The 26,768-nt window shown below is 38.0% G+C and overlaps 7 protein-coding genes across 7 annotated transcripts; 5 read left to right on the forward strand and 2 right to left on the reverse strand.

Moving 5' to 3' along the window:
- Window positions 1-119: 119 nt before the first annotated feature.
- Window positions 120-3,230, reverse strand: CBG13203 (the record flags this gene model as incomplete). The annotated part of the gene is made up of 13 exons (XM_045243835.1): window positions 120-233; window positions 279-428; window positions 482-598; window positions 643-843; window positions 1,272-1,577; window positions 1,621-1,750; window positions 1,815-1,935; window positions 2,090-2,201; window positions 2,246-2,328; window positions 2,370-2,436; window positions 2,483-2,551; window positions 2,596-2,877; window positions 3,003-3,230. 13 exons carry the CDS (start codon window positions 3,228-3,230, stop codon window positions 120-122), a joined length of 1,980 nt encoding a protein of 659 aa, XP_045095090.1.
- A 318-nt stretch (window positions 3,231-3,548) lies between these two features.
- Cbr-teg-1 lies at window positions 3,549-4,907 on the forward strand (the record flags this gene model as incomplete). The annotated part of the gene is made up of 5 exons (XM_002641305.1): window positions 3,549-3,689; window positions 3,738-4,037; window positions 4,083-4,355; window positions 4,401-4,598; window positions 4,773-4,907. The coding sequence occupies 5 exons, from the start codon at window positions 3,549-3,551 to the stop codon at window positions 4,905-4,907; spliced, it is 1,047 nt and encodes a 348-aa protein (XP_002641351.1).
- A 706-nt stretch (window positions 4,908-5,613) lies between these two features.
- Cbr-rab-35 lies at window positions 5,614-7,562 on the forward strand (the record flags this gene model as incomplete). Its single annotated transcript, XM_045243836.1, has 6 exons — window positions 5,614-5,722; window positions 5,773-5,896; window positions 5,951-6,075; window positions 6,141-6,171; window positions 7,359-7,370; window positions 7,436-7,562. 6 exons carry the CDS (start codon window positions 5,614-5,616, stop codon window positions 7,560-7,562), a joined length of 528 nt encoding a protein of 175 aa, XP_045095091.1.
- Window positions 7,563-8,024: 462 nt separating this feature from the next.
- Cbr-smc-3 lies at window positions 8,025-14,672 on the reverse strand (the record flags this gene model as incomplete). The annotated part of the gene is made up of 17 exons (XM_045243837.1): window positions 8,025-8,203; window positions 10,083-10,193; window positions 10,513-10,591; window positions 10,647-10,843; window positions 10,888-11,002; window positions 11,053-11,553; window positions 11,599-11,730; window positions 11,775-12,477; window positions 12,525-12,724; window positions 12,771-12,870; window positions 12,978-13,081; window positions 13,133-13,481; window positions 13,527-13,932; window positions 13,982-14,168; window positions 14,219-14,451; window positions 14,496-14,610; window positions 14,658-14,672. 17 exons carry the CDS (start codon window positions 14,670-14,672, stop codon window positions 8,025-8,027), a joined length of 3,726 nt encoding a protein of 1,241 aa, XP_045095092.1.
- Window positions 14,673-17,202: 2,530 nt separating this feature from the next.
- Window positions 17,203-17,776, forward strand: CBG25863 (the record flags this gene model as incomplete). The annotated part of the gene is made up of 3 exons (XM_045243838.1): window positions 17,203-17,282; window positions 17,455-17,530; window positions 17,588-17,776. 3 exons carry the CDS (start codon window positions 17,203-17,205, stop codon window positions 17,774-17,776), a joined length of 345 nt encoding a protein of 114 aa, XP_045099381.1.
- A 2,569-nt stretch (window positions 17,777-20,345) lies between these two features.
- Window positions 20,346-24,144, forward strand: Cbr-mib-1 (the record flags this gene model as incomplete). Its single annotated transcript, XM_045243840.1, has 13 exons — window positions 20,346-20,498; window positions 20,546-20,641; window positions 20,687-21,031; window positions 21,416-21,678; window positions 21,734-21,956; window positions 22,603-22,709; window positions 22,752-22,875; window positions 22,919-23,106; window positions 23,150-23,317; window positions 23,365-23,451; window positions 23,502-23,707; window positions 23,755-23,984; window positions 24,034-24,144. 13 exons carry the CDS (start codon window positions 20,346-20,348, stop codon window positions 24,142-24,144), a joined length of 2,301 nt encoding a protein of 766 aa, XP_045095093.1.
- Window positions 24,145-24,423: 279 nt separating this feature from the next.
- Cbr-gly-9 lies at window positions 24,424-26,443 on the forward strand (the record flags this gene model as incomplete). Its single annotated transcript, XM_002641309.2, has 6 exons — window positions 24,424-24,556; window positions 24,656-25,057; window positions 25,103-25,684; window positions 25,730-25,971; window positions 26,016-26,255; window positions 26,300-26,443. The coding sequence occupies 6 exons, from the start codon at window positions 24,424-24,426 to the stop codon at window positions 26,441-26,443; spliced, it is 1,743 nt and encodes a 580-aa protein (XP_002641355.2).
- Between the last annotated feature and the right edge of the window lie 325 nt (window positions 26,444-26,768).

Consider the following 26,768-nt stretch of genomic DNA (forward strand, 5'->3'; position numbering starts at 1 on the left):
TCTCTCCCCGATGTTCAATTTTCTGAGCGCTATTTGGTGTTTAAATGGTCTTAATTAAGGTTTTTTCAAAAAAATTTACTTGTTCTTTAACAGAAATTGACAAAATCCTGGGAAATAGATTATGAGCTGACGAATGGACGTTCTTCGCCGCGAACCAGAAGGTTCTCCCTTTCCAAAACGACTTTTCGCTCGTCTTTCATCGCCACTCGTTCCCATTTGTTTTCATTGCAGTGCTGGAATCCATTTTTTCAGTCTCTAAAGCGATTTTTCAATCTTACCGGACAATGTTTGACAGGCATCATTTCGAAGCAAACCGTTCGTTTCTTGCATCCAGCGCATTTGAAGAAACGTTTATCGGCGGTGTGCCGAATCAGTTTGTGCTCTTTTTTGATGCAATCAGAAGATGCGAATTGGGATGTGTACTTGCACTGGAATATAGGGTTGTAATGATGGATTTATCCTTTTGTTGTTGTTGTTTTACCTCATTGCAAGTAACAACTTTCACATTCTTGACTTCCATACAGGTCGATGTGAATGTTTCCACTTTTTCTCGCTCTTCCATTCCTGTTAGATGGCGTTGAAGCTTGTCATGTTCGGCCTGAAAATCATTGAATTTTCGAGAAAAAAACTCGCAAAAAAAACCTTCTCAGCTTCTTGATGGTGACTACTTTTCCTTGCCAACAATGCTTTGATTTCTTCCATTTTCTGACTGGCACTTTTCGATTTTTTGGCATCTGGTTGTGATCTGTCCGGTGTTCCAACTGCTTTCCGTTTGACACCACCACTAGCTTTTAGCTCTTCCTCTTCCTTTCGTTTCGCTTTTAGAATAGCAATTGCGCGAAGCTGAAAAAGGTATTGTCTTCTAGATACAGTGCTGGCCAAAAATATACGAAAAACGCGGTTCTCAATTGATTTTGACAGTTTTCAGGACTCTGGAACTCGGCTGTCAAGTTTCCGGTTACTTTGAAAATTTGGAGGATTCAAAACAGACCTAGAGTGAAAACTTTGCGTTCAGAATTTTTCGAAAATCTTTAGTTTTTCAGATATTTGCCGATTTCTGAAAGACACCCACTTTTTCCCTGTTTCAGTAAAAAAATTGGCCAAAAATGCAAAATTTTCGATCTAGGCATGTTTCATAATTTCCAAAGTTTTCAAAGTGGTCGGAAACTTGACAACCGAGATCGTGACTTCTGAAAACGGTCAAAATTGCCGAAAATCAACTTAAAATTAGGTGTTTTTGTATTGATCGGTACTGTAGCATGTGAACGAACCCTTGCAGCATGTTCCTGTGCATCTTTATGTCCAACTGGTCCATTCTTTTTTGCTGCAAGAGACATTGTCCATAGTTTTGATCCGCCTGGCGATGACGTGGAACTTGAAGATCGTAAATCGACAACTTTGGCTTTTTCGTTTTCAGTGTCCGCTTTGAGAAATTCTCCAAAACTCGAATGTTTCGGTTTCTCATCCGAAGCATTGCTCGCCAAAAAGTCTATCATATCATCCATTCCTTCAGAGCCTCTTCCTCCTTCTTTTTTCACTTTCAGTGCCAGAATTTGACGAGCAGCAAATGTATTTTTCTGCAATTATCATCTTGAAATTTGTTTTCAATTTTCAATAGACTCTTTGGTTTAACATATCGTTAAACGACGACTTCTCCTCTTCCTTGGTAATTTGCTTCAATACTGTAGTGGGCGTGGTCAGTGTGTTAGTGTTAGCTGGACGCATCGTATCACGAAGCATTGGAGATCCACTGGAACTTGAAAAATGGGTTAGAATAACTAAATTTTTCAAAAATTTGAAATTAGTTGAATTACCTGGAAAGTCCAGATGAGATTAATCCATTTCGAATTGGCGTTTGAGATTTTGAAGCCGTTGGTTTCTTATTGAATGAAAGGCCACCGACGTTGGGACCACCAGTTACTGCATTGAAAACTCCTGAAAACTATTGAATTTTTGATTTCCAAATTCGTTTCAAAGTCATCGTCTCATCCATTTTTTTCCGTATTTACTCAATTGACACAAAAAGCTCTGCTGTGTGTGTCAAAGCAAATAAAATTGAGCAGCATCTGACTCATACATCATCACTGACCTCGTTTGGCGGATAGTTTCCTTGCCGCACTCATCACGTGGAATACACAGAATTCGCTCAACGATGTATTCACATAATTACTGCATCGTTGTCCGTCCTGTTGGCGAGTTCCCTGGAAAATTATATTTTTAGTCGTTTCTCTTGGGGTCCTGTTACCTTGCAAGTCCCATAATGAGCAGATTGTCCGATTTCAATGATATTGCTCGATTTTGCTACTTTCAATGTGGCAGAAACATTCTCTAAAATTCGAATAATTACAGAATATCTTCTGTTTTCTCACTTTTTGTGCCAGATGCTGTCGAATCATCCGCAATCTGAGCAGAAATCAGACCAATGACAGATCCAAGCTGAACAACAATGGTAACCTATTATGAAGCATGCATCAAACATTACTTTAATTTCCCAATGCTCCTTGATGGCATCTCCGAACATCAGAAGTTTCACAGGTTGAGTTTGGCAGTCCTGAATGAATATAGCATCTATATAGCAATATAGCAGATACTAACCTTCAAATCATGTAATTTCCAAATCAAAAAATCGTTTCCGTTCGCACTCTTTTTCTTGAATCCCTTCTCTACAATAACTCCCAACGTACACCAGGCTTCTTTGAAGTTAGACGTTGGTTTTAGATCGGATAGTTTTTCCAGCTTCATTCCAGCTGTGAACGCTCCAAAACTTGTAGAACTGACTTTCGGATTACGAATCGAAATTTGAAATTTATCAAATCGCACAATTCCAACTGTCACTGCCTCTGTTGATGGTTTTGTGAGCCCTGTGAGCATTGACTTCTAGAAAATATTATTTATTATTTTTCCTATTCAGACAAGGTTTCTCACTTTATTGGTTTTCCAAGCATCCGTTGCTTTGGGCCCGCTTGTTGAGCTGTTCCTCTCCAAATATCTTTTCAATGAACACCTTGTTCAGAAAGCTCTCTTTTTATATATAATTCTTCATTATCACTGTCCTCTTCTCCATAGGTTAAAGCTGAATTCGACTCAGCAGGAGCTGATTCTCTGTCTATTTCCTTGAGAGACTCCTCTCTAATATCAAAAGTTTTTGGAACATTTTTGTGACTTATTGGTTTCAGTTCCTCGTCTTCCACACCTTCAAGTTGAGTTAGTAGGTCGTCAAGTGGATCCATTTTACTTCTGGAAATTTAGAAATAGGGCAAGAATTCGTTCAAAATTGCAATATTTTCACATTTCCCGCAAATTCTGAACTTTTTTACGCGCATCGGCCGCAAACACTACGACGGAAAAGCGCACAGAATGGGAAAGCTGTTTGTTCTCCGAAAATCGACCGTTTTCTCTTTTTCTCTATCACTTCCCTTGTCTTTTCTTATATGCAATCGCCCCTCGCTTCTCATGTTTCGTTGATGATTAAAAAAAAAAAAAAAATTGGATTCCTGTTTATAATAAAAATTTGCGAAATATGAATTATCTAAAATTTCAGACATAAAATGCCGAAAAGAGCCGTTTCATTTGCCGACGATATCGAAACTCGAGTCTTCAAACGCGACAAAAAAGAGCTCGAAAATGAGGATCTTGATATTCCGATGGAAGAAGACGTCGTCAAAGAGCGACCAGCTATAGACGAGGAGGTTCGTTATATATAATTCCCGCTAATTTTCAATGTGGATCATTTTCAGGGCGAAGAAGATAAGAAGAAGTTTCACACTCTTGAATCCGACGAAGAAGAAGAAGAGGATCATAAACGTCTAGACACAAGAAAAGTGGAAGGACAAGAGGATTGCGACATGGATTTTGATGGGTCTATCAAAATTACGGCATTCAATATGAAAGAAGATGAAGAGGACGGCCACTTCGATGAAACTGGAAATTTCGTTTTTGATAAGAAGGAGAAGGATATTCAGGACGCGTGGCTCGATGGAATCGATTGGAGTACGGTTAAGAAAAAGGCAGGCGATCAATGGGAAGGCGATGAAAAGGTAACAGGTTCTAGAGAGGCCTAATTTCTTATATTTGGTTTTCAGAAAGAAAACGAGGAGGAAGAACCGGCACCAGTTACAATGAGCGATGCACGAAAGAAAGAAATCTTCGAGCAGCTCGTTCAGCTTCTCCAACCAAATCAATCGATTGCGAGAGCGTTATCAGCGTTGAAGAAGAAAAAGGGATTGAGCCCTGCCGAGGAGAGAAAATTGAGATGGGCAGCTAAGAAAGCTGGACAAGAGTTCCAATCTACTGATGGTCAAAAACAGACCGCTGTTCTGTCAGGGCTAGCAGATGAGCTGATTTCTGCAGGATTTGTGAGTGATGAATATATATTTTTTTGCTGAAAAAAGTTCTTTTAGATGGATGCATACGAGTGGCATCGCGAGAAAATCAACTTTCTGCTACAAAAAATGATTAGTACTGCTGCCGATGAGCTCGACATGTTCTCAGATGAGCCAGCAGCTACTTCATCATCAGCCTCCGCTGTTGCAGTTACGGAGGGAGACGAAGACACAGTCAAGTGGGAGTATAAGGCGAATGAGGAGGCGAAAGTGGAGGTAATAATGTATCTGAAAATAGCTCTAATTTAATAGGGATCTGAAAAAGGGAAGACCCCGCTTCGTAGATGTTTATAGATTAGTCTTGAAGCTTCGCATAATCAAAGCTCTGTGATTAATTGATAATCAGGCTTATTGAATTAGCTCAAAATTGCAACAAAAATCAATTTCCAGGGACCATTCTCTACGACTGAAATGATGGATCGTCAAACGAAAGGACTCCTCTCAGCTGAAGGAGTGGCCAGACGGGAAGGGACCAACGGGCATTTCAATCCAGTCTCCAGAATTGATTTTGAGTTGTATTTGTGAGGAATTCGATGATGATTCAACCAACGATTTCTCTTTTTTTGTTTCTTTTTTGCCCCTTGTTCTGACTCCATTTCTCTATTCTCTCTCGCTGTGCCCCTTCTCCATTCCATTATAATTCTTTACACATTGATTGTTCGGCAGCTGAAAAATATTCCTCCTTTTTCTGAAAAATGGTTCAACGTATTAAACTTTTCGACTACCGAAAGCTGTCGGAAACGTATGATGAGCATTGGCCCCAGGATTACAAAACTGTTTCAGGTTGCTCTTTTTTTTGTCCACCCCCAGTGTTATCTTTCTTACTTTTTTAAACAAAAATCTGAAATCTCTTAAAATGCAACTCAATTCCGTTTATAAAAAATAGTTTTCTAACTAATTGTGTCATATTAAAATTATCGGTAAATTCCCGATGAATACTTGAAAACCTATTATGCTTGTATGAAAAAATTGGAGCTGTGGTCCCACAACGACAACTACCGCAATCTAAAAATATGCTTATATTGGACTTATTATCTCGATTTTTGGTGGGAAAAGTACAGAAAACTCGACGTAAATCAGTGAAAAACGAGAAAATATATCCGGAAAATGAATATATTCTTAGGTTACAGTAGTTGTCGATGTGGAACCTTCCGGATTTTTCGTGCCAAAATATCAGGGCTGACTCGATTTTTTTTCTCAAAAAAAAATTTCTGCAGAACATCCGTCAGCCATGGCTGGCACTCGGGATTATGATCATCTTTTCAAATTGCTAATCATTGGAGATTCTGGTGTCGGAAAGAGCAGTCTTCTTCTACGATTCGCAGACAACACTTTTTCTGGTTCATTTGTTTTTTCAAATATTGAAATCAAAATGGCTCAATTTTTGTAGAAAATTATATAACCACAATTGGTGTGGACTTCAAAATCCGAACAATGGACATAAACGGACAACGAGTGAAGCTTCAGATTTGGGATACTGCAGGACAGGAACGATTCAGAACCATTACATCGACGTAAGAGTGTTAATGAATAAGTTTCGTAGAAATACAAGAAACAAGAGGTTACAGCTATTACCGCGGAACCCATGGAGTCGTCGTTGTTTATGATGTCACAAACGGCGAATCGTTCGGAAATGTGAAGCGGTGGCTTCAGGAAATTGAGAACAATTGTGATTCAGTTCAGAAAGTTCTTGGTAAGAGAGATACAGATAAATAATATCTTTATATTATCACTGTCTCAGAAAAGGAAGGTCGAAAGCGGAATATCTTGTTCAATTTCTCTTAAAAGTGCAAGACCACCGTACTTTGAGCATATTTCAAACATTATTATCCTATTTTCTCAATTTTCCGACGATTTTCATCTTTTTTTCAATGTAAATCGGAAAAAAAACAAATCAAAATTATGAAAATCAATTTTTAAATAACTGTGAAAATAAATCGTCGAAGAATTGAGGAAATATTAAAAAAAATAATATTAAAAATAGGCTCAAAGTACGGTGGTTTCCGCACTTGCGCCTTTTAGAAAAATTGAACGAGATATTACTCTTGTCCGAAATCAATGCACGTTGCGGCCGAGAAAACACCGGTGGGCGGAGCTTAGCTCCCACAGAGAGAACCTTACTGTATTTTTCAAATTATTGCACGCGCCTTTAATACAGTACCTCAACATTTATCGAATTTTCTCAAATTTCTCTCATTTTTTCGCTTGTTTCTGTCTAATTTTTTATAATTCTTATAAATCTTTAATTTATTTTTCTTATAAAATAGAAAAAACAGCCAAATAGGGCCCAAAATAAAAAAAACATCCGAGGTACGGTATTTAAAGGCGCATGCATCAATTTGTTTTTTCGCTGTGCGACGACGATGCGATTTTGAGTAAATTTTCGGCCGTAACGTGCATTGATTTCGGACGAGAGTAATATTTCGCTCTCAACCTTCTTTTTCTGAGACAGCGATAATATTGTCGAATTAAAGAAAAGTGGGATCTGGAAAATTTCGCGGGTGGCTTCCCGGTCAATTTTCGAGGCCTTGCCCCAAAAACACTACGGTAATAAACGAAACTTATTTCTGTGAATTTAGTGGGATTTTCTGGACAAAATTTAGATTTCTTGGTATGAAAATGATCGCTAGCATCTCTAAAAAATGAAAATGATCGCTAGCATCTCTGAATCTGTTTTTCATCAAAAAACCGAACTTAATTGCGAAAGTAGCTCGAACGAGGAGAAATCTGAAATATTACGTTTTTGCCGCACTTTTTCTTAGATCAAAAAAGCTACGCCTTTCAAATTTTTAGGTCCCACTTTTTTTTTAATTCGACAATAGATATAAATATTAATATAATTAGAATTTTACAAATAATTCAGTTGGCAACAAATGTGAAGAGACTGATCGTCGAGTAGTTCTTGAAAGCGATGCTCGTAATTATGCCCAATCAATGAATATCGCCTTCTTCGAAACTTCAGCCAAAGAAGACAAGAATGTCGAACCGGTTCGTCTTCAGATTCTTTGAATCTTTGTAACTACAATTTTCCAGATGTTCACATGCATCACTAGCCTAGTTTTAACTGCCAAACTCGCTAACCCATCATCCGCCTCTAAAGATCAGCATCGTTCGGGTGGCGTCTCTCTGAAAGACACGTCTGGATCGAACAACCAAAAGAAGAAGTGCAAATGTGGATAAATTAGTATCATTTTTGATTGTTCCTTTTTTACAGCGATTTCTAACCCTCTCTCATTTGTTTTTCACTTTGTAACATGGTCTATACTATTTCATGCCCTTGCAACATTAAAATACATCCCCTCCCAATTTGGGAATCCCAAAAAACGATTTTCCGCCTTCTCGCAAGTGCATATGTCCCTAAAACGATCGACTCATTTGCTTTCTCGCTTCCTTTAATATATGAATGAATCCATTTTTCTGCGCCATATTCAATTTATCAAGATAGAAAAGAAATTTTGGGGCTTAACAGGAACGATTGAGTTGGAGGAGGAGAGATCGGTTGTTTAAAAACTAAGGATAAATGAGGTGGCGATGATAAAATATTGTACAGATAGTATGCGCCATTCGGGAGAGATTATAAGTGAAGTCAGGGATATAAAAGCAGGGGTTGGAAAGTGGACAAAGTAAAAAAGAATTGTGAATTTATCCATGAGTAGTGTCATCTTCCACGAAATCGTATGCTTGATCACGAGTGACCGCATCGATATGGGACACTTTGTTGCGGAAACGAACTCCGTAGAACTTCTCGGCAGTGGAAAGCAATTCAGGACGGAACGTGGTTGTGACGAATTGAGCTTGATCGGATAGAGATCGAATCATCTCTGAAAAAATAAAGAAATTTGAAAAACATCAGATACTATATGTAGCGACCACAGAAAAAGGGCGGAGCCTAAATATTTTTCCCCCAGGGTCGTTTCGGCTGTTTGATTGGCTGTAACTTTGGCTAGAAAAGAAGGATTAATATGAAAATGTGTTTCCTTATGTAATCGACTACGTAGATTTCGAATATGTAATTGTTTTTATTGAAAAATTCACCTGAAAAGAGAAAAAGGCATAAAACAAAAGCTGGCGGCAGAAAAATGCCTGAGAAAGTGTAATGAAAGTCGATAACGCACAATTTTTTGTTATTTTCAGTAACTGAAGACTTTTTCTAAAAGGAAATAATAACGAAAATTTCAGAAAAGTTGCCCGAAAATCGTACATTACAGCCAAACTGGCTGTAAATATTGAGAAGAAATTTTATTGACAACCTATGAAATTTATGGTTTTTATAGGTAATACTACTCTCGAACATTACATAGACAAATTTTGAACAAAATTGAATTACCAGAAAGTATTTTATTTCCATTCGAAAGATGGCGTACTCATAGAAAATTTCAGTGTTTCGCAATTTTATTATTAATAAAGATTGATAACGCATGATTTCTTTATATATTCGGATTCTACGAAAAATTCTCATAAAGTGATATTTGTGACAAATCCCAAAAAGTTGCCCGAAAAAACTGCGATGCACATTTGTATCGAAATTTCCCTAAATTAATCGTAAAAATATTTTTTCTGTGAGCGCGCGCGTACCGGCTTTATAAGAAAATAATGCGCCCACCGCTAGTGTGTGCGTTTGGTGTACTGGTTAAGCCAGTGGTGTGCTAAGCGAAGATATGCGGGTTCGATCCCGGTTTTGAAAAACTATTTTGAAAGTATTTTTTAAACCATACATTGGAATCGCAACATTTTTTTCAAACAGTAAGTACTTTTTCACATCAATCTTATTGCCTACTCTGCTAAACTCAAGTCCCGCCAAATACTGAAAACGTTACAATCGAAAAACCCTTGTCTATATTTCCGTCTCTTCGACACCTACATTAGACCGGTCCTCGAATACGGTTGTGAACTTTTCGATCCATCCAATTCCACACTTGCCAATAAACTAGAATCTCCTCTTCGTTATTTCACCAGAAAAGTCTTTCAGAGATGTAATATGCCCTTCAATTCATACACCGATCGCCTATCCCAGTTCTCTATGCTAACCACCCTTCATCGCCGCTAGTTCTAGTTCTTCGTACCTATCACAAAATTGTTATAAACTCATACCATTTTCCCTCTATATCGTCCTACATTCTTCCCAGCCATTCTAACAGAGCCCCGTATTTGTTCAAAATCAACGGTCAATACTTTGACTGCTTCCTTCACAGAAACTTGTCTATGTGGAACCGTGTATGTAAGGTGATAAATTCTAAGCTCAGTCCGGTGGCGTTTGCTAAGCGAGTAGGAGCGATTCCTTATGATATTCTGATCCCTCCCACTTGACCTACAGGACTCTAGTCGGTCCGTCTGGTCATTTTACTTTTTTTATTTGTACAGGTCCCATTTCTTGCCAAATTATCTATCGATTTTCCCCCATGCATTGCAAATAAATATTATTATTATTCGCTGACTTCGTAGTCCATTTTTGTGAATTATGAATGCGTTATTCTAAATTTTAATGTTTCTTTTCTTTTTTTTTTTGTCATTTCGCCTGTGATTTTGTAAAATTCAGCTAGGTAATTTTATAAAATACTAATAATACTATTTTTCCGCATTTTCTGACAAGTTTCTTTCCATTTCCAGCTGTCTGAAACCTAAATTTCAGCAGAAAATCTCTTGATAAAACCCGTTCATCTCTCCCGCGCGGCAGCCTAGCGCTGTCGTCGCCCCGCCCACTTTTCCGCGTGCGCGCAATGCTGGGGGCGAAAATGGCGGAAAAGGAGGAGCACAAAATGAACTGTAACTCGGGAACGGATAAATATTTTTGGAAGAAAATTTGGAAATAAGCTAACTAGGAGGAGGGGATTAATTTAAAATGAAAAGATTTTAGGGAAAAACAGTTTGAAAAAAATGTTGTGGCCCCTAACTATATGTGTTCTGATAGAAGCCAACCCTAACTATTAACTTTTAGACAACTTATCTCGGAGCCTGTAAAAGATATCGAAAAGTGGTGAACTGATAAAATGTTTAACATAATATTACCAATATTTTATCAGTTGACATATGTTTGATATCTCTTATAGAAACTGAGATAATTGAGCTCAAAATGACCCAAAACGGTGGGCTTCTATTAGAGGAATTACAGTAACTAAGTTAGATCACTCACCTGCCACAGACTTTCTGTGTTGAGCATCAAGAGCTGCGTCGATTTCATCGAACAGATAGAATGGAGCTGGATCACATTTCTAGAAAAAAAACACCTGATTTTGGAAGCAAAAATTTTCTAAAGAGAAAACTTACTTGAATCGCAAAAATGATAGCAAGGGCAACAAGGGACTTTTGTCCTCCTGAGAGTTGAGTCATCTCGCGGGTTTCCGAGGTACCATCATCCGAAACAAAGGAAACCATCACGGTGATTCCTTGATAAGATTCAACTCTGTGTCTGCTCGGATCTGAATCCTGTTCATCGCCCGCTTTCAATGTCATTTTTCCACTTCCTGAAAATCGAAAATTTCATATTAAGTTCAAAAAAAAGTGTTACCATGTGGAACAAGCTGTTTGAAAACTTCTTTGAAGTTTTTAGAAACCTGTTTGAACGTCATGTCGATGGCCTCAAATTTGCGGTTCTCTAGAACCTCGAGCAATTCTTCGATGGACTGAAAACTTCTTTTTTCAATTTTCGACGCTTTTAAAAACTAAGAATTACCGCTTCACTCCTCTTCTGCTCATCCATTCTCTTGGTCAACTCTTCTTTTTGTGTAGAAGCAGTCATATATTGATCCAGAGCCTTTTTATTGACATTTTCGTATTTCTTCAAATCGTTCACACATTCGATCAACTTCTTCTCCAAATCTCGTTGTTTCACATTCTGCCATTTAGAGAATGTGTCCGTTGGAAGGGCTCCAAGGAGGCGCATTTTTCTCAAGCTGTCCTCTCTCTTCAATTTCACTTCCTCTTCTTTCGCCATAATTTTGTCCAGCTCAGCTTGGAAATCTCTTTGTCGTTTCTCATTATCTTTTTGTTGCTCTAAGAAACTCTCAAGATTATTTGAAATTGATTTCTCCTGGTTTTCGAATTCTTCGAGTTCTCTACTTGCCGCCTCCAACTGATCATCGATCGTTTTCATCTGTGTTTGAAGGGAAGCCCGTTGGGCTTCTGCGATTTTAAGTCGATGAGAGCGTTCGTGGTCTGTGATGTTCTCGACACGCTAAGCAAAATAATTGAATATAACAAAAAGCCAGAAAATCATTACCGATGCGAGATTTTCCTTCGTTTTGTATAACTTCTTCGTTAATCGATTCTCTATGCCGTTCTTGCGATGCATGAGATCCATACGACTTTGAGAGACATCTGCCAACTTTCGTTTCATCTCGTCCACTGCTGTCTGTAAAACAAACCTTCAGCTTTGTCTCAAATAGATAAATCTACTCTAAGCTCTTGCAACGTTCTCTGTTCCTCAGCGGAAAGCTGTGAATTCATTTCAGTTCCAAGTTCTGCTTTAAGAGTAGCTTGTTGTGCTTCCAGTTCGCGAAGGCGATTTTTGATTTGCACAATCTGATCGGTCTTGGGCTCTTTCATTTTTGCAACCATGAAATATTGTTGACTGATTGCCTTCTTAGCCTCAGTCAATTCACGATGTCTGCGATGCAAATCAATAATCATATTCTCGCTTTGTGTCATGCGATTTCTAGCTTGCTCCGCTTCGCGAGTCTTCTCCTTAACGTTATCCTCAGCAGCTCTCAGGTTCACTTTAAGAGCATCGATATCTCTCTTGATGGCCATCTTCTTGCTATGGGTTTCCAATTTGCTTCGTTTTTTGTCAATGAAACCACCAGTCATCACTCCCTTTCTCGACATTTGATCACCATCAGTAGTCACAACATCGAACTGTTCGTTACGGATTTCTCGAGCATTTTGATCCAGAGCACGAACGATGACTACATTGGCGGTGATGGTACGAACGATTTTGTCAAACTTCGCATCGTAATCAACCGCGTCCGAGAGCGCACGAGCATCCTTTCTCGGAGTGAATGTTTTCTCTCTCGGAGCACTGACACGATTCATTGGGAAGAAATTGACCTCTCCAGGAAGTTGCATCTCGTTGAACTTTCTCAAGATCTTGGATGCAATCCTATAAATTATGAAACCGATTTATATCATCTGAAGGGAAAAAAATACCGATCATTGTCCACAACATGATAGAACAGACGATTTTGAGCAATAACTTCAAACGCTGTGATGAACATTTGATCAACTTCAATCAACTCAATTAGAGTTCCATGAAATCCTCTAATCACATCGTCATGCTGTCCATTGTGATTATCTCTTTCGAACTCCTTCATCACCTGTTTAACACCGTTGATTCCGTTGAAAATCGGCTGGAATATTTGCTATAATTTTAAAAAACGGATTAAATTTACTCACTCTGGCAACTAGTCTTCTTAATTGATCATAGACAGCGGTTTCATCTTGTTCAAGATTCGCGATTTGGTCTCTAATAGCTTTTTCCTCACGAGAAGCACTCCTGGAAAGTTAGTTACGATGAGGAAAATAGATTTTTAAAAATTGTAGGTTTTCTACATTATTTAAAAATAACAGAATATACAAATTTTACATTTTAATACAACTTACTGTAGAGCGTTATAGGCGTTATCATACTGATCCTTGAGGTTTGGAAGTTCTTCGGTAATGTTGTCCATTTGCAAACGGGCTTCGCTAATTTTCAGGCCCATAGCCTAAACAGTTTCAGAAGTAGAACCAAAATTCAATTAAATTAATTCAAATACCTGAACATCATTATTGAGATTGATTTCTTCTTTTTCAACGTCTTCCAACTCTCGTTGAACAATCGCCAATTGCTCTTTTCTATCTTGAATAAGACTAGCGAAATGGTTGATTTCTTCGTTGAGAGCCCTATCACGCTCCGCAATTGTCTCAAACCGCGGGCGTTGATTCTTAGCCATAATCTCCTTCATACGAGACTCATTAATTCGAATGTCGGTATTCAATCGAGATTCTTCTTGAACGAGCTCCACATACTGCGGCTTGATCACTTCTAGCTCTTCTTCACATTTGGCGATTTCTTCAGTGACTGTTTGCAAAGACTCCTCAGCCCTATTACGGCCTTCCCGCTCACTGAAAATTTCATGATATTACCAAAGCATATATTTTTTAACTCACTTCGAATTTTCTTCTAACAAAGACTTGATTTCTAAAGACAGTTTTATATCATTTTCCGTCATTTTGGTCTTTTCGGTATGCAATGTCTCTTTATCTTCGCGAAGAGCTCTTCCGTGAGCATCTAACTTGCTCTTTTCCGTTTTGCACTTTGCAACTTCAACAACCAACTCAGCCAATCTATTCTTCACTTCATTATCCTTGCTAGTTATCTCACTCTTCGCAAGATCCAATTTCGTCTTTTCTTTCATGGCCTCCTTGTTTGTGTTATCATACATCGTGTACTCAATACTTCTCTTAGTCTTATCCAACTTTTGATACTCTTTCAAATCCTCCTTCTCGTTTTCCAATGTTTGAAGACGTTCGTCAATGTACTTCAGAAGGCCTTGGATTTTTTCGGTCTTCATTTCTGAAAATTCGTGATATTTTCGATATCAATAAACTAATTTTTGTCTTACTCGTCTCTTTCAGAATCTTCATACTTTCGTCTTTTCTCTCGTCATAAACTCTGGTTCCAGCTACTTCTCTTAATAACTTGAGTTTGTAGCTATCTGGAGATGTAGCCAACTCGTTGATTTTTCCTTGTTTGACGATATAGTAAGGGTTGGATCGCGAGAAACCAGCTGATTCCATGAGATTAACGACCTGAAACGAACTTTTTTAATTAGATCCCCCGCCTTATTTAGCAGAATTACCTCAGCACGTGGGACCATCTTGTTGTCAATGTAGTATTGATCCTTCTTCTTGCCCACTTGACGAACGATTTTGACTTCTGAGTTGTCGAAAGCCATGAGTCGTCTTTCAGAGTTGTCAAATGTAATTTCAACACGAGCATGTGCAACTTTCGGTCCAGTACTTTCATGAAGTAATCCTAATCGTTGTTCTTCTTTCAAGTGTGCATATTCGTCAGAGAGAACAAATTGAATAGCTGAAAACTTTCAAATAGGGGAACAACTTCTTCAATAAACAAACCATGGAAAAAATTGGATTTTCCAGAGCCATTTCTGCCGACAACTACATTCGACCGCGGACTGAATCCGGAGACATGGGTATTGTCTTTGTAACTTCGAAAGCCGTTGATTCGAACCTAAAATTTTAATGAAAATATTTGCTGGGGTTTGAAACTAAACGAACTTCTTTGATCTTCATTTGTTTATTGCATCAAGTGATCGGATGTTGACTGTAAAAATAGCATAAATTGGTTTAAAAAGGATATTTCAATTATTTTGCAGTCAACAAAATACTTTGCAAACTCGAAAATTGGTCCTATAATTGAAAAAAAGAACCAAATTGAAGAAATCTCAAATTCGATTCGAAGAAAAATATTCGCGGGTTCGGCCCGGGGACTAGGAATTCGCTGCTCTTCCATGCGCCGCGAAGTCCTCTCGGACAAGATAATTGGTTGCAAAGGAGACTGTAAAAAAGAGAAAACTCTCAATTAGTGGGTGAAGGAACGAAAAAAAGCGAAAACAAGATCAGAAGAAAAATAAATCGAATAACCGAATTATCTGAATAATAATCATTCTCTGGATTCTAGCTTTCTGTTTCTGTTACATTGGGTTTTAAAAATTCTGTTGGGATGTCTCAGGTTCATAGCTTCAATTTGGAGACTTCATCGATTCCGTGGAATTGAAAATTGTTAACAACGGGATAAAGGATTTCGTTGTTTTGAGGTTCTGAAGCTAAACTTTTAATAAATCAGTTGTTTGTATTCTGTAACAGTTAGGTGTATTTTTCAAATTTTTATTAGATTGTACAGCCAACTGCAAAGTCGAGCAGAGAAAAAAAATTATTCCAAACCAGTTTATCACAATAATTAAAATCAATCGTTTAAAACAGAAACAATCGAGGTCTAACGAAAAAGTATTATACCTGCAAAATGTTGCTGGAATGTGTGGATTTTAGTTTTTCTCTGAATTTTTTTTAATACTTTATGTGTTAGAAAACAGAAATCGAAATTTATCAAAGACTTGCTTGTCGAATTATGATTGGTCAAAAACTCTTTCAACGATTTACATGATTTTTATTTTAAGATCTCAGAATATCAGAAAGTGCTGATCTCAAAACCGGAACATGAAAAGGAAAATTGAAATCTGATCCGTTCGCCAGGAAGCAAACTGTAGTCCTTTTCATTTTCGAATATTTTCCATCTACAGTAATCTTTTCATTTGCAATTTTTTTCAAACTACAGTAATCCTTTTTATTTTCAAACAGTTCTTTCTACAGTAATCCTTTCATTTTCGAACATTTTTCAAACTACAGTAATCCTTTTCAATTTCTAATATTTTCCCCTACCGCATTCCTCAAATATTTTTCAAAGTACAGTGATCATTTTTATTTTCTACGTGCTTCTTACCTTTTTCTGATTCTCTGATGCTTCAATAGTTTTCCGTAACCTATGAGAAGCCCTAGCAAAATGAGGGCAAGTCTAAGATCCAGGAGAGTTCGAAAAGAATCAGTACTCAGTTTCCAACGTTCAAGTTGCAGGATCTTGCAGATTTCTGCGGGCCCCGTTTCACTGGACATGGAACTTCAACGACAACTTTCAGGATTGGCAAATTCGAAGGATCGGAAAAGCAGAATAGAGTGAAAGGTGAGGATATCGGTAAAGTGTTAGAATTAACAGACATTAGGTTTCGGGAAGTTCTATTTTTTCCGTTTTCGAAAAAAGGAAAAAACTTTTTGTAGTACCTATTTTCTAGTACAAAATTTCTTTTTCAGAAGCTTCATGGCTTCGATAACGACGCGATTTCTTGGCCTTCCAGGATGAGTGGTTTTCAATGTGACAGATTTCAGGAATAGTGGAATGGATGATTGAAAGGTAAGAAAGTTGGGATTTTTGGTCTTTAAAAGGTTTTCTCGAGATAGAAAAATTTGGCACTTCTTTTTTCTTGATTTCCCAAAAATCAGCTCTGATAAAAGTTTAGAATCACTAAGCGTTGTAGTTTCAAGAAACGGGAATTCTTTTTGAAAAATTAGAAGAAACTCTGCTCGAAACTCTACACGTTATCTTTAAACCTCAAAATGGATCATTTTGACATTTGAACTAATTTAGTGGGCTCATCAGCCGCAGCTCTGTCGGAAAACCACTCTTGGAAACACGGATGCACCCACTCTTAAAACTATTGAAAAAATTATGAAAAGGTAATAAAAATGGAGGATTTCTAAAAATCATGAAAAAAATTTCAGTGGGATTCTACGGACCAACTGAAGCCGAGATGTCTACTTCGCCTGCATCAGTGAACTTCGTGAACTTGCTTATTTTCTCTTGTTTTTGTTTGTGTTGATTACCTTCTCTGTCCTCGCTGAAGAAGCAACTACTTGGCCTTCCAGGATGGATCGGTGTTTTTCGATGTCAGGAATAGTGGAATGGATTGGATGGTGAGTAAATTGAAATTTACACAGTTTTGAATTAAGAATTTTTCGGGATAGGAAAATCGGGCATCTCTTTTCTTTTTCCCAGAAATCAGTTTTGGTTTAAAAAAACCAAAAATACTTGTGAGATAAAAAATAGGACATTTTGACAATTAAACTAATTTAGTGCGTTCATCATCAGCAGCTCCGGCGCAGAACGTTTTTTGGAAACACGAATGAACAAATGCATAAAACCATTGGGAAATTTCTAAAAAGGTATCAAAAATAGAAGTTTTCCAAAAATTATAAAAACGTTTTTAGATGGATGTACGGATTAAATAATGTCGAGATGTCCAGGAAGTTTTCGATGTATCAGATGTCAGGAATAGTGGAATGTATTGAAAGGTGAGTGAATTGGGATTTTTGAGTTTTTCGGGATAGGAGTATATCTTTACTTGATTTTCCAAAAATCAGTTTTGGTTTAAAAAAACTCATAAATATTTTTGAGATTGAAAATAGAAACCCTAAACCTTTAGATTTCGAAATGGATCATTTTAAAACAATAGAACTAATTCAGGGCGCTCATCAGCCGCAGCTTGTCGGAGAACCTATATTGGAATCGTAAATGCCCAATTCTCAAAACTATTGGAAATGTTTTTAAAAAGTAGCAAAAAAGAAAAGTTTTCTAAAAATCATAAAAAAGTTTTCAGATGGAGATTATGTACGATGCCGAGATGTCCACTTCGCCTTCTTCAGTGAACTTCGTGAACTTTCTTATTTTCAGTTTTTCAACTGTTTTTTGTGTTGATTTCTTTCTCTGTCCTCGTCGAAGAAGCAACTACTTGGCCTTCCAGGATGGATCGGTGGTTTTCAATGTCATGAATAGTGGAATGGATTGAATGGTGAGTGAATTGGGATTTAAACAGTTTTGAATTGAGAACCTTTCGGGATAGGAAAATTGGGCATCTCTTTTCTTTTTGCCAGAAATCAGTTTTGGTTAAAAAAAACCAAAAATACTTGTGAGATAAATAATAGGAAACCCTAAATCTTTGGACCTCGAAACGGATCATTTTGGCAATTGAACTAATTTAGGATGCTCATCATCAGCACCTCCGTCGCAGAACCTATCATGGAAGCACAAATGCAGAATTTCTCAAAACTATTGGAGAAGTTCTGAAAAGGTAACAAAAATGAAAAAGTATCAAAAAATCTAAAAATTATGACAAAGTTCAGGTGGATGTTATGGACCAAATGATGCCCTCTTCGTCTTCTTCGCCTGCTTCAGTGAACTTCGTGAACTTTCTTATTTTCTCTTGTTTTTTTGCGCGGTTTCCTTCTGCTCTCGTTGTCAGGTTTTCTCCGGGTTTCGTTGTAAGGTGTCCTCTAATTTTGATGTCTCCGCCGATTCGCATATTTCTCAATCAGATCCATCATAAGAATTAAAACATTTTGGAAAAAAACTGTTTGAAAAAAAAAGTTTTGGTCCCTAATCATAACCATGGAAAAATGTACTCAAGTTTACCAAATGGAAAACTTTTAAAAAAAAGTTCTAAAATCTGGTTCAAATATCTTCCTTATTAATATCAAAAAGTGGTTAACTAGTAAAATGTTTATCAGGATATCAGCAACATTTTACTAGTTAGCCACTTTTTGATATCTTTCAAAAGAAATGAGATATATAGGCTCAAAGTGGACGATCCGGGTGTCGTTCTATTAGAGGTTTTACGGTATATTTACTTTATTTAGAAAAAGGGAGAAACGAAGCGACGAACATTTGAAAAAAAATAGATTGAATCGCGCCGAAGGCGCACCAGCTTGCTGGTAGGAAATACAAATGAATTCATAAAATCTGGTTTTAAAATTCTGACCATGCATGATCACACATGTGTCTTGGGAAAAAAGAAGTCATCTGAATAAACGATTAAACCTGGATATGCTGTTATTGTTATTCTCAATAAAACAACCATAATTCGATAAGCTAGTCTGAAAAAAGGACGATTTGGGAAGAAAAAGCGGTGGTTGGAAAATAAATATGGAATTTTTCTGGATCTAATTGATGTATGCCCCAAAAATTGGATTAGAATAGTATGAGTCTGTTTCCTGGTGAATGGATCAGATTTTGATATTCGTATTTAAGATTCGATTTCCAAGAATTATATGTTTCGAGATCAGTAATTTCTCATATTCTGAGATCGGAGAATTAGAGACCATATGAAAATCGTGGAAGAGTTTGAAAAAGAATAACAAAAAGTAGTGATCCGGTCATCGTTGCTTTTTTTCTTTCTACTTTTTTGGGGGCTGATCTAAAAAAAAAGTTTTCAGAGTTTTGGGAACGAACCGTAAAATGTTTAAAGGTGGGGGGACATGAAAAAAAAATAATGTTCTCGAAATTCCGTTCAAATGTACCCCTCGAGCATACTTGTAAAATTCCGAGCCGGGCTTGAGGAAAATTTCAAGGCCCGGATCCGGCCCGAAAAACCCGGTAGCAAAAATTTTGTCATTTTGAACCGAATTTTGAGCTCTCAATACAATTTTCAATTTTTTTTTTTGCTTTTTGGATTGTTTGTCTGTCTGATCAAAAAATATAAAAAAAACTCGAAAAAATTTTTTTGATAAAAAAAAATCACATAAGGGTCGGTAGTTTTCTTCCACTGGTATTCTTGTTTTTTTAAACATAAATTTGTGCCATGTCTTTAGCAGGATAAATGATTCTCGTTGAAAATGTTACGAGGTTCAATTGATACACCACTGGATTCCAAAACCCTGCGAACAGTACCTTCCTACCGATCCTTCACTTCTACCTTGCGTTACAGCCAATCAAAAATCCAATACACCCCAGAGATGTCCGGAATGAATTTTTTGAGAAACGGAATGCGGAATAAGAAAATTTCTCAGAATCCGGAGTCCGGAATAGAACTAATTTGCCGGAATCCGGAATACGGAATACGGAATTCGGATATTTGAGTCCTCCAAATTGGCAGAAAAGTTCTAAAAACACATATCGTGCTATATTTTTGCATTTTTAGTCGCGGAACTTCAAAAATATTAGAGAGCAGCAAGCTGGTGCACCTTCGGCGCGATTCAATTTTTCAATCTATATATTCTTCAAGCTTTTCAAAAGTCGACAGAGTGACAACGGGACAGACAGACACCTCTAGCGTTTTAAGGAAGATACTTGCAAATTAACGAATGTGCTTAAAATCCGGGATAAAACATTTTCTCGGAATCCGGACAAATGAAAATTTTCCGGAATCCGGAATATGGAATCCGGACAAAAATATTTTTCACGGAATCCGGAATCCGGACATCTCTGATACACCTCCACGGAGAGAAAAAATTAGGCTCCGCCCCTTTTGCTGTGGTCGCTAACCGTAATCCCAATTTTTACGTGAAGCGTTCTGATCTAGAAACAGTTGGAAGTGACAATGTACTCAACAAAGCTGCCAGATGGTATTGTAGTCACCAAACATGGATCAAGAAGATGAAAATTCTGTCGATAGCACCCAATCGATAAATGAATTTCGTTTAGGGGATCGAGTTCTTATATCAGAAATAGGTCCGAATCATGCTCAACGAAGAAATCTGTACAATAACATTAGCTGGACAAAAACCCATATGGCTGTGAGTTGACAATCTCTTGAACGTTAAAGAAACGTTAAAAACTTAAGCTTCTTGGACATGTCGGATTTATCTACAGTCTAAATGAAGCAAGAAGAACCGCAGAAGTCCGAATTTTTTACACACTTCCTCCCTGTACAGATCTTGTGAGAACCATGAAAAATTTTTCGAAATAGTATCTAGATTTTCAGTTACAAATTCTGACAGAATGGCCTCTAGAAGCTTTGGAATATCCTCGAATGGTTGAACATTCGAAAGGGGATGTTGTAGCAATAACACGTGGCGACCCAATAAAAACTTCAATTGGAGTGATTGCTGCAAATGAGATCGTCAGCTTTGAAGGTGTTCCAAAGTGGTATGTCTCTCTGAAAAATGCTGAAAATCCAACGGTGATGAGAGATATTCAAGTGACTGTCGATGTGAATCCAGGATGGACTGATGGGAGAAGGGACTTGTTTTTGTGCCCGGTTTATTCGGGACCAAGGTTGTCAATGATCACAAGAGATAGAAATGAGCACAGTATTCATACTTATAAAGTGAGTTTGATTATTGTAGCAGGGATGTTCGGAATGGTCTTTTCGGAATTTTTCGGAATGTAGAAAATTTCGACTTTTCAAATGTCGGTATTTCGGAACTTCGGAATATTCCGATTTCCGTTCCGAACATCCCTGTACTGTAGTGTGGGAATTTCAAGCAAACTGGAAGATACAGTAGTAAAATCGTCTATCTACAGTAACCCAATTTAGTTTTATTTAAAGGGGACGCTGACCATATTTTAAGAAAAAACATAGAAAAATACATAACATTGGAACTATTTTGGCACGAAAACAGTTTTTGGTCGGAGTCCCCCTTTAAGCCAACTGGAAGATACAGTAATCCATTTTTCTAGCTACAGTAACCTGGCATGTTTAAACATTCAGCACACTATTCACGGTTATACAACGGAAAACTTGATGAACATTATCATAAACTGGACAGAAGACTCTGGAAGTTATGCTAAATTGGTTGAATCGATTCGTGCGAATCCTCAACAAGTTCGCAGTCTATTTGATGGACAGCTTCCTCTGTTCCGTGCAGTTTCTGATGATCTGTGGAATGTAGTTGTGATGTTGATCTCACTGGGAGCTGATAAGACTGTACGGGATGGAAGCGAAAGAACTATTGTCCACGTGGCAGCTGAGAGGTACGTTCCTCTTCTGAGAGTCTTATCAATGTAACCGGTTTATGTTCTATTCCAGAGGACTCGATAAAATGTTAGAAGGTGTTTTACTCTTACTTCCAAAAGAGGTCAACTCTCAATCTGCCAACGGAGATACTCCACTTCATCTGGCTGCTCGACACGCTCATGCAGCATGCATTGATCGTCTTCTGGGAACTAGTGCTTGTCTTCCGTGTGTTGCTAATAAGAATGGAGACACTCCGCTACATGAAGTTTGCAAACTTCCAGAATCTGGAAATAAGGTAAAAAGGGAAATATGCTTTTGACGATTAGATCGTAAAACCTATAATAGGAGGGCTTTCTAACTTTCAAGTTTGATCCAGTTTTTCTCGGTTCCAGTCAAAGATAGAAAAATTTGTCAACTGAAGAATTGTTTATCATAATACTAGAAATTTTTTGTTAGTTGATCACTTTTTTTATATCACTTACAGTAACGAAGATAAATCAGGTCAAATTGACAGTGTGGGGACCCTTCTATTACAGGTTTTACAGTAGGCATAGTCAAGAAGTCAAGAAAGCGTTTCCATCCTCTCCAAACATTTCCTTCTAAACTTCGAAGCATTTTCTGAACTTTGAAAATTTTCCAAATATTTTATTTATCTAAAAATTTGCATTATTTTACAAAGTATGCCTACTTTCCACCGCCAGTAACACGCCCGCACCCACTCAGCCGCCGTTCAGCCGCCAATCGTCCGTTCAGGGTTGTTCTTTGTTCTTGTAAAAGATATGAAAAGGTTGTCAGTTGATAAATTGTTTATCATAATGTCAAAAATATTTTGCCAATTAACACATCCTTGATATCTTGCATAGTAATTGAGAAAATTGAGGTCAAACTTGACAGTGCTGGGGCCCTTCTATTACAGGTTTTACTGTGTTTTATCGATTCAGAAAGCAGCCATCAGTCGAATTCTAACCAACACGCGTGCAAATATTCATCAGATGAACAACTCAAGTATGACACCGTTGCAAATTTCGATTGCTGAGGGGCATGTCAGGTAACTTTTTTCTCCAACTTTCAGTTTTATAGTAATTTTTAGCACGGTTGATCAACTACTTCTTCTCCGTTCATCCCACCGTAATACCACAACAAAAAATGGAATGAATGCACTACATTATGCCGCTGGATGTGGTCATGTGAATGTTGTGAATAAGTTGATTTCTGTATGTTCCTTCAGACGCTGAAAATTGAAAATTCTGATTTCAGTTAGGGCTAGAAGTCCACCGGCGGGACAAGTTCGGCCGTGGAGTTCTTCACTATGCACTGGAAAAATGGACTGGAGAAGCTGACAAAGATTGTGGTCGTTTGGCAACAATCCAAGCTCTTGTCAGAGCTGGAGCCCCGTCCAATCTAGTCGATTTGAATGGACAAACTCCCCTGTTTCAGCTTATTAGGTTTCATTGTTTTTTGGGTTTTTTCTAACTTTATTATTTTCAGAGAAATTATGAAAACGAACGAGCAGTATCCGCCGACATTGATTCCAGTGTGTGCTCAGCTGATTCGTACTAACCTGAACCTTGATGAAATGGCAAGTCGACTTCGTCCGAAATGGCAGTTGGCCACAATTTGTTTCATGGTTTCCAATGGTGCTGATTTGAATATTAAGTTTGTCTCCAACATTTTTATTGAAAACCTAAATGTTTTCTTTTTAGAGATAGAAAAGGAGTGAGTGCCGTTGATCTTTGTACTGGTTCATCTCTTCGTCCAATCATCGTTCACATTTCGCAGACCAAACAGAGGTATATCATTCCAACTTTAACTTTAAGTAAAACCTTCAGAATTGTTTCAGAACCGTTATGCCAATGATGTCTATGGCTCTCGATAAATTCGATGCTGCAGAAGTCACAATGTGCACATTTTCATGTTTGGATTCTGTTGCAACTGTGAAACTGAATCCATGTGGACATCGTGTTGCATGCGTTGATTGTGCTGAAAAAACTGCCATTCGACGCTGTCCAGTGTGTTATCAGTTTATTGCTGAAGCACATGATCAAGGTCTTTTTCTCGAATCTGGGCACAGTATCCACTATCTATTATTTCAGATGGTGTTCCTGTTCAAATCGGTTTCCGATCCGGCGAACCATCAGACTTTGATCGTAAAACCCCGCAATTATCTGCTGAGTACTGCAAGAAAATCGCTGAAGATGCTGCTCGAGAGGCGAAGATTGAGGTCGAACGAGAGAAACAGAATGAGCTAAACTTGTTGAAAAAGAAGTTGGAGCAGTTGGAATTAGAAACTAGTTGTGCTATTTGTATGGATTCGAAAATTGAGGTTTTCAAAACAGCGATTTATTCTATATAATTTAAACTTCTTGTTTCAGATTGTCTTCAACTGTGGACATACTGCTTGTGTTGAATGTGCGGATAAGCTCAACAAACAATGTCACATCTGCAGAAAAACAATCGAGACAACTCAACCCATTTACTCTTAATGATTTAAATTACTGAAATGAATTTATTGACTTTTTTTATCTTCGAAACGAAATGAGTTTCCAATATGAAGACATCCGAAGCCTTCAAAATTTGATTTCCCGCGCATGTTCTCCCTCGGGGTCGTGGCCGCGCTCTCTTCAAAAACTAGGCCCTTTGCATAATTTTGCCACGTTTTTCAATTTTATTTTGGTTTTTTCGAGTTTTTAATAACTGGGTCATCGTTTTTATTCATCGTTAAAACTAAAAATATGTCTGAAAGTGTTTCAGTTATTTTCAGAATGCTTCGGTACATTATTCCTCGCAAGAAGGGCTCATTTGTCATCGCCGCCTTTCTCACTGTCGCCTTCTTCTGCATCGTTATCTATCACCGAAACGATCGGCGACGAGCGAAATTCCAATTCCCGGATATTGGTAAGATTTTGGGCTATCTTTCCGCAGCAATCAAAAACGCAAGAATATTTTCAAGAGACTTGTTTTTGTGTTCAACCACGGAATGCACCTAGTTTACAGAAAAGTATGCAGAAGAACTAGTACGGCTTCCTGAAGCATGGAATGGAGAATTACATCGAATTCCCGACTATTCCCAGCCACGCGAAGGTCCAGGAGAGAAGGGAAAGCCGGTTGTTCTCTCAGGAAAAGAAGCAGAACTCGGACATGCAGATATGAAAAAATGGTTCATGAACGTGCATGCTTCTGATAAAATCTCACTTGATCGGGATGTACCAGATCCAAGAATACAGGCTTGCAAAGACATAAAATATGATTATGCAACTCTACCAAAAACTTCTGTGATCATAATCTTCACCGATGAAGCATGGACACCGCTGTTGAGAACGGTTCATTCTGTAATCAATCGAAGTCCTCCAGAACTGTTGCAGGAAATTATTTTGTTAGATGATAACAGTAAACGACGTTAGTTCTTCGTTCAAAATTAAATTTCATAAAGCTGAGTTTCAGAGGAGCTTCAAGAACCACTTGACGAGCATATCAAGAGATTCGGCGGAAAAGTTCGTCTGATAAGAAAGCATGTTCGACATGGTCTGATTCGTGCAAAGTTAGCTGGAGCTCGCGAGGCCGTGGGAGATATCATTGTATTTCTTGATTCTCATTGTGAAGCAAACCACGGATGGTTGGAGCCAATCGTTCAGAGGATCAGTGACGAAAGAACCGCTATTGTTTGCCCAATGATTGACTCGATTTCGGATTCAACGTTGGCATATCACGGAGACTGGTCTCTTTCAGTTGGTGGATTCTCGTGGGCACTTCATTTCACATGGGAAGGATTGCCCGATGAAGAACTGAAGCGTCGTACCAAAGTCACCGACTATATTAGATCTCCTACAATGGCAGGTGGTCTGTTAGCAGCAAATCGTGAATACTTTTTCGAAGTCGGAGGATACGATGAGGAAATGGATATCTGGGGAGGAGAAAATCTCGAGATTTCATTCAGAAACTGGATGTGTGGTGGCTCTATTGAATTCATTCCTTGTTCACATGTGGGACACATTTTCCGAGCTGGGCATCCTTACAATATGACTGGTAAGCTTTTGAGATGTTGTATTATTCTCAATTAAACGTACACAGGACGAAATAATAACAAAGATGTTCATGGTACGAATTCCAAACGTCTGGCAGAAGTATGGATGGACGACTATAAAAGGCTCTACTACATGCATCGAGAAGATTTGAGAACCAAGGATGTTGGAGACCTGACTGCTAGACACGAACTCCGTAAACGTTTGAATTGTAAATCATTCAAGTGGTTCCTTGACAATATTGCCAAAGGTAAATTCATAATGGACGAGGACGTGCTGGCATACGGAGCAGTGAGTAAATCGATCAAATTTAGTCCATATCCGTGTAATTTCAGCTTCACACAGTCGTAAGTGGTACTCGAATGTGTACCGATACTTTACAAAGAGATGAGAAGATGTCTCAACTTCTGGGAGTGTTCCATTGTCAAGGAAAGGGAAGCTCACCGCAGTTGATGTCATTATCAAAAGAAGGATATCTTCGTCGAGAGAACACCTGTGCTGCCGAAGAAAATGGAAACGTTCGGATGAAAGCATGCTCCAAGCGAGCACAGTTTAATGAAAGATGGGCTTATGAAGTAATCGGTTTCTCTAAAACTATCACGAATTATATTATTTTCAGAAACAAATGCTTCGTAACTTGAAATCTGGAAATTGTCTATCTACAGCTAATTTAAAGGCTGGCGACGATGCAATTGTGGTGGAATGCGACGAAAACGATGCACATCAAAAGTGGAACTTCGTCGATCCTGCCAAAGCCGAATAGACATAAATTATAAACAATATTTATTGCACTTCTAAAACTTTAAAATTAATGCTTTATCATGCTCTGAACTTAATTCAAAAATTGCTCCATCTGTGATATTATGCTTGTCTGAGAAAAAAAAAGGTTAGAGAGTATTTTTTGCAGTCTGAATCCGGTAGCGATATCGAAGCGGAGAGCCTAAATAGCACATATTAAGTGGAGACGCAGACACTTTTTCTCTTCGTCTCAACCTTTTTTTTCTCAGACAAGCATAATAGTTCTTGCTGTATTTTTCCCCTTCACCTGTGTCACAAAGTATTTAGAATCTGCACGGTTTCGTTTTTCT

Source organism: Caenorhabditis briggsae, assembly GCF_000004555.2.
Source record: "Caenorhabditis briggsae complete genome, chrIII, whole genome shotgun sequence".
NCBI lineage: Eukaryota > Metazoa > Nematoda > Chromadorea > Rhabditida > Rhabditidae > Caenorhabditis > Caenorhabditis briggsae.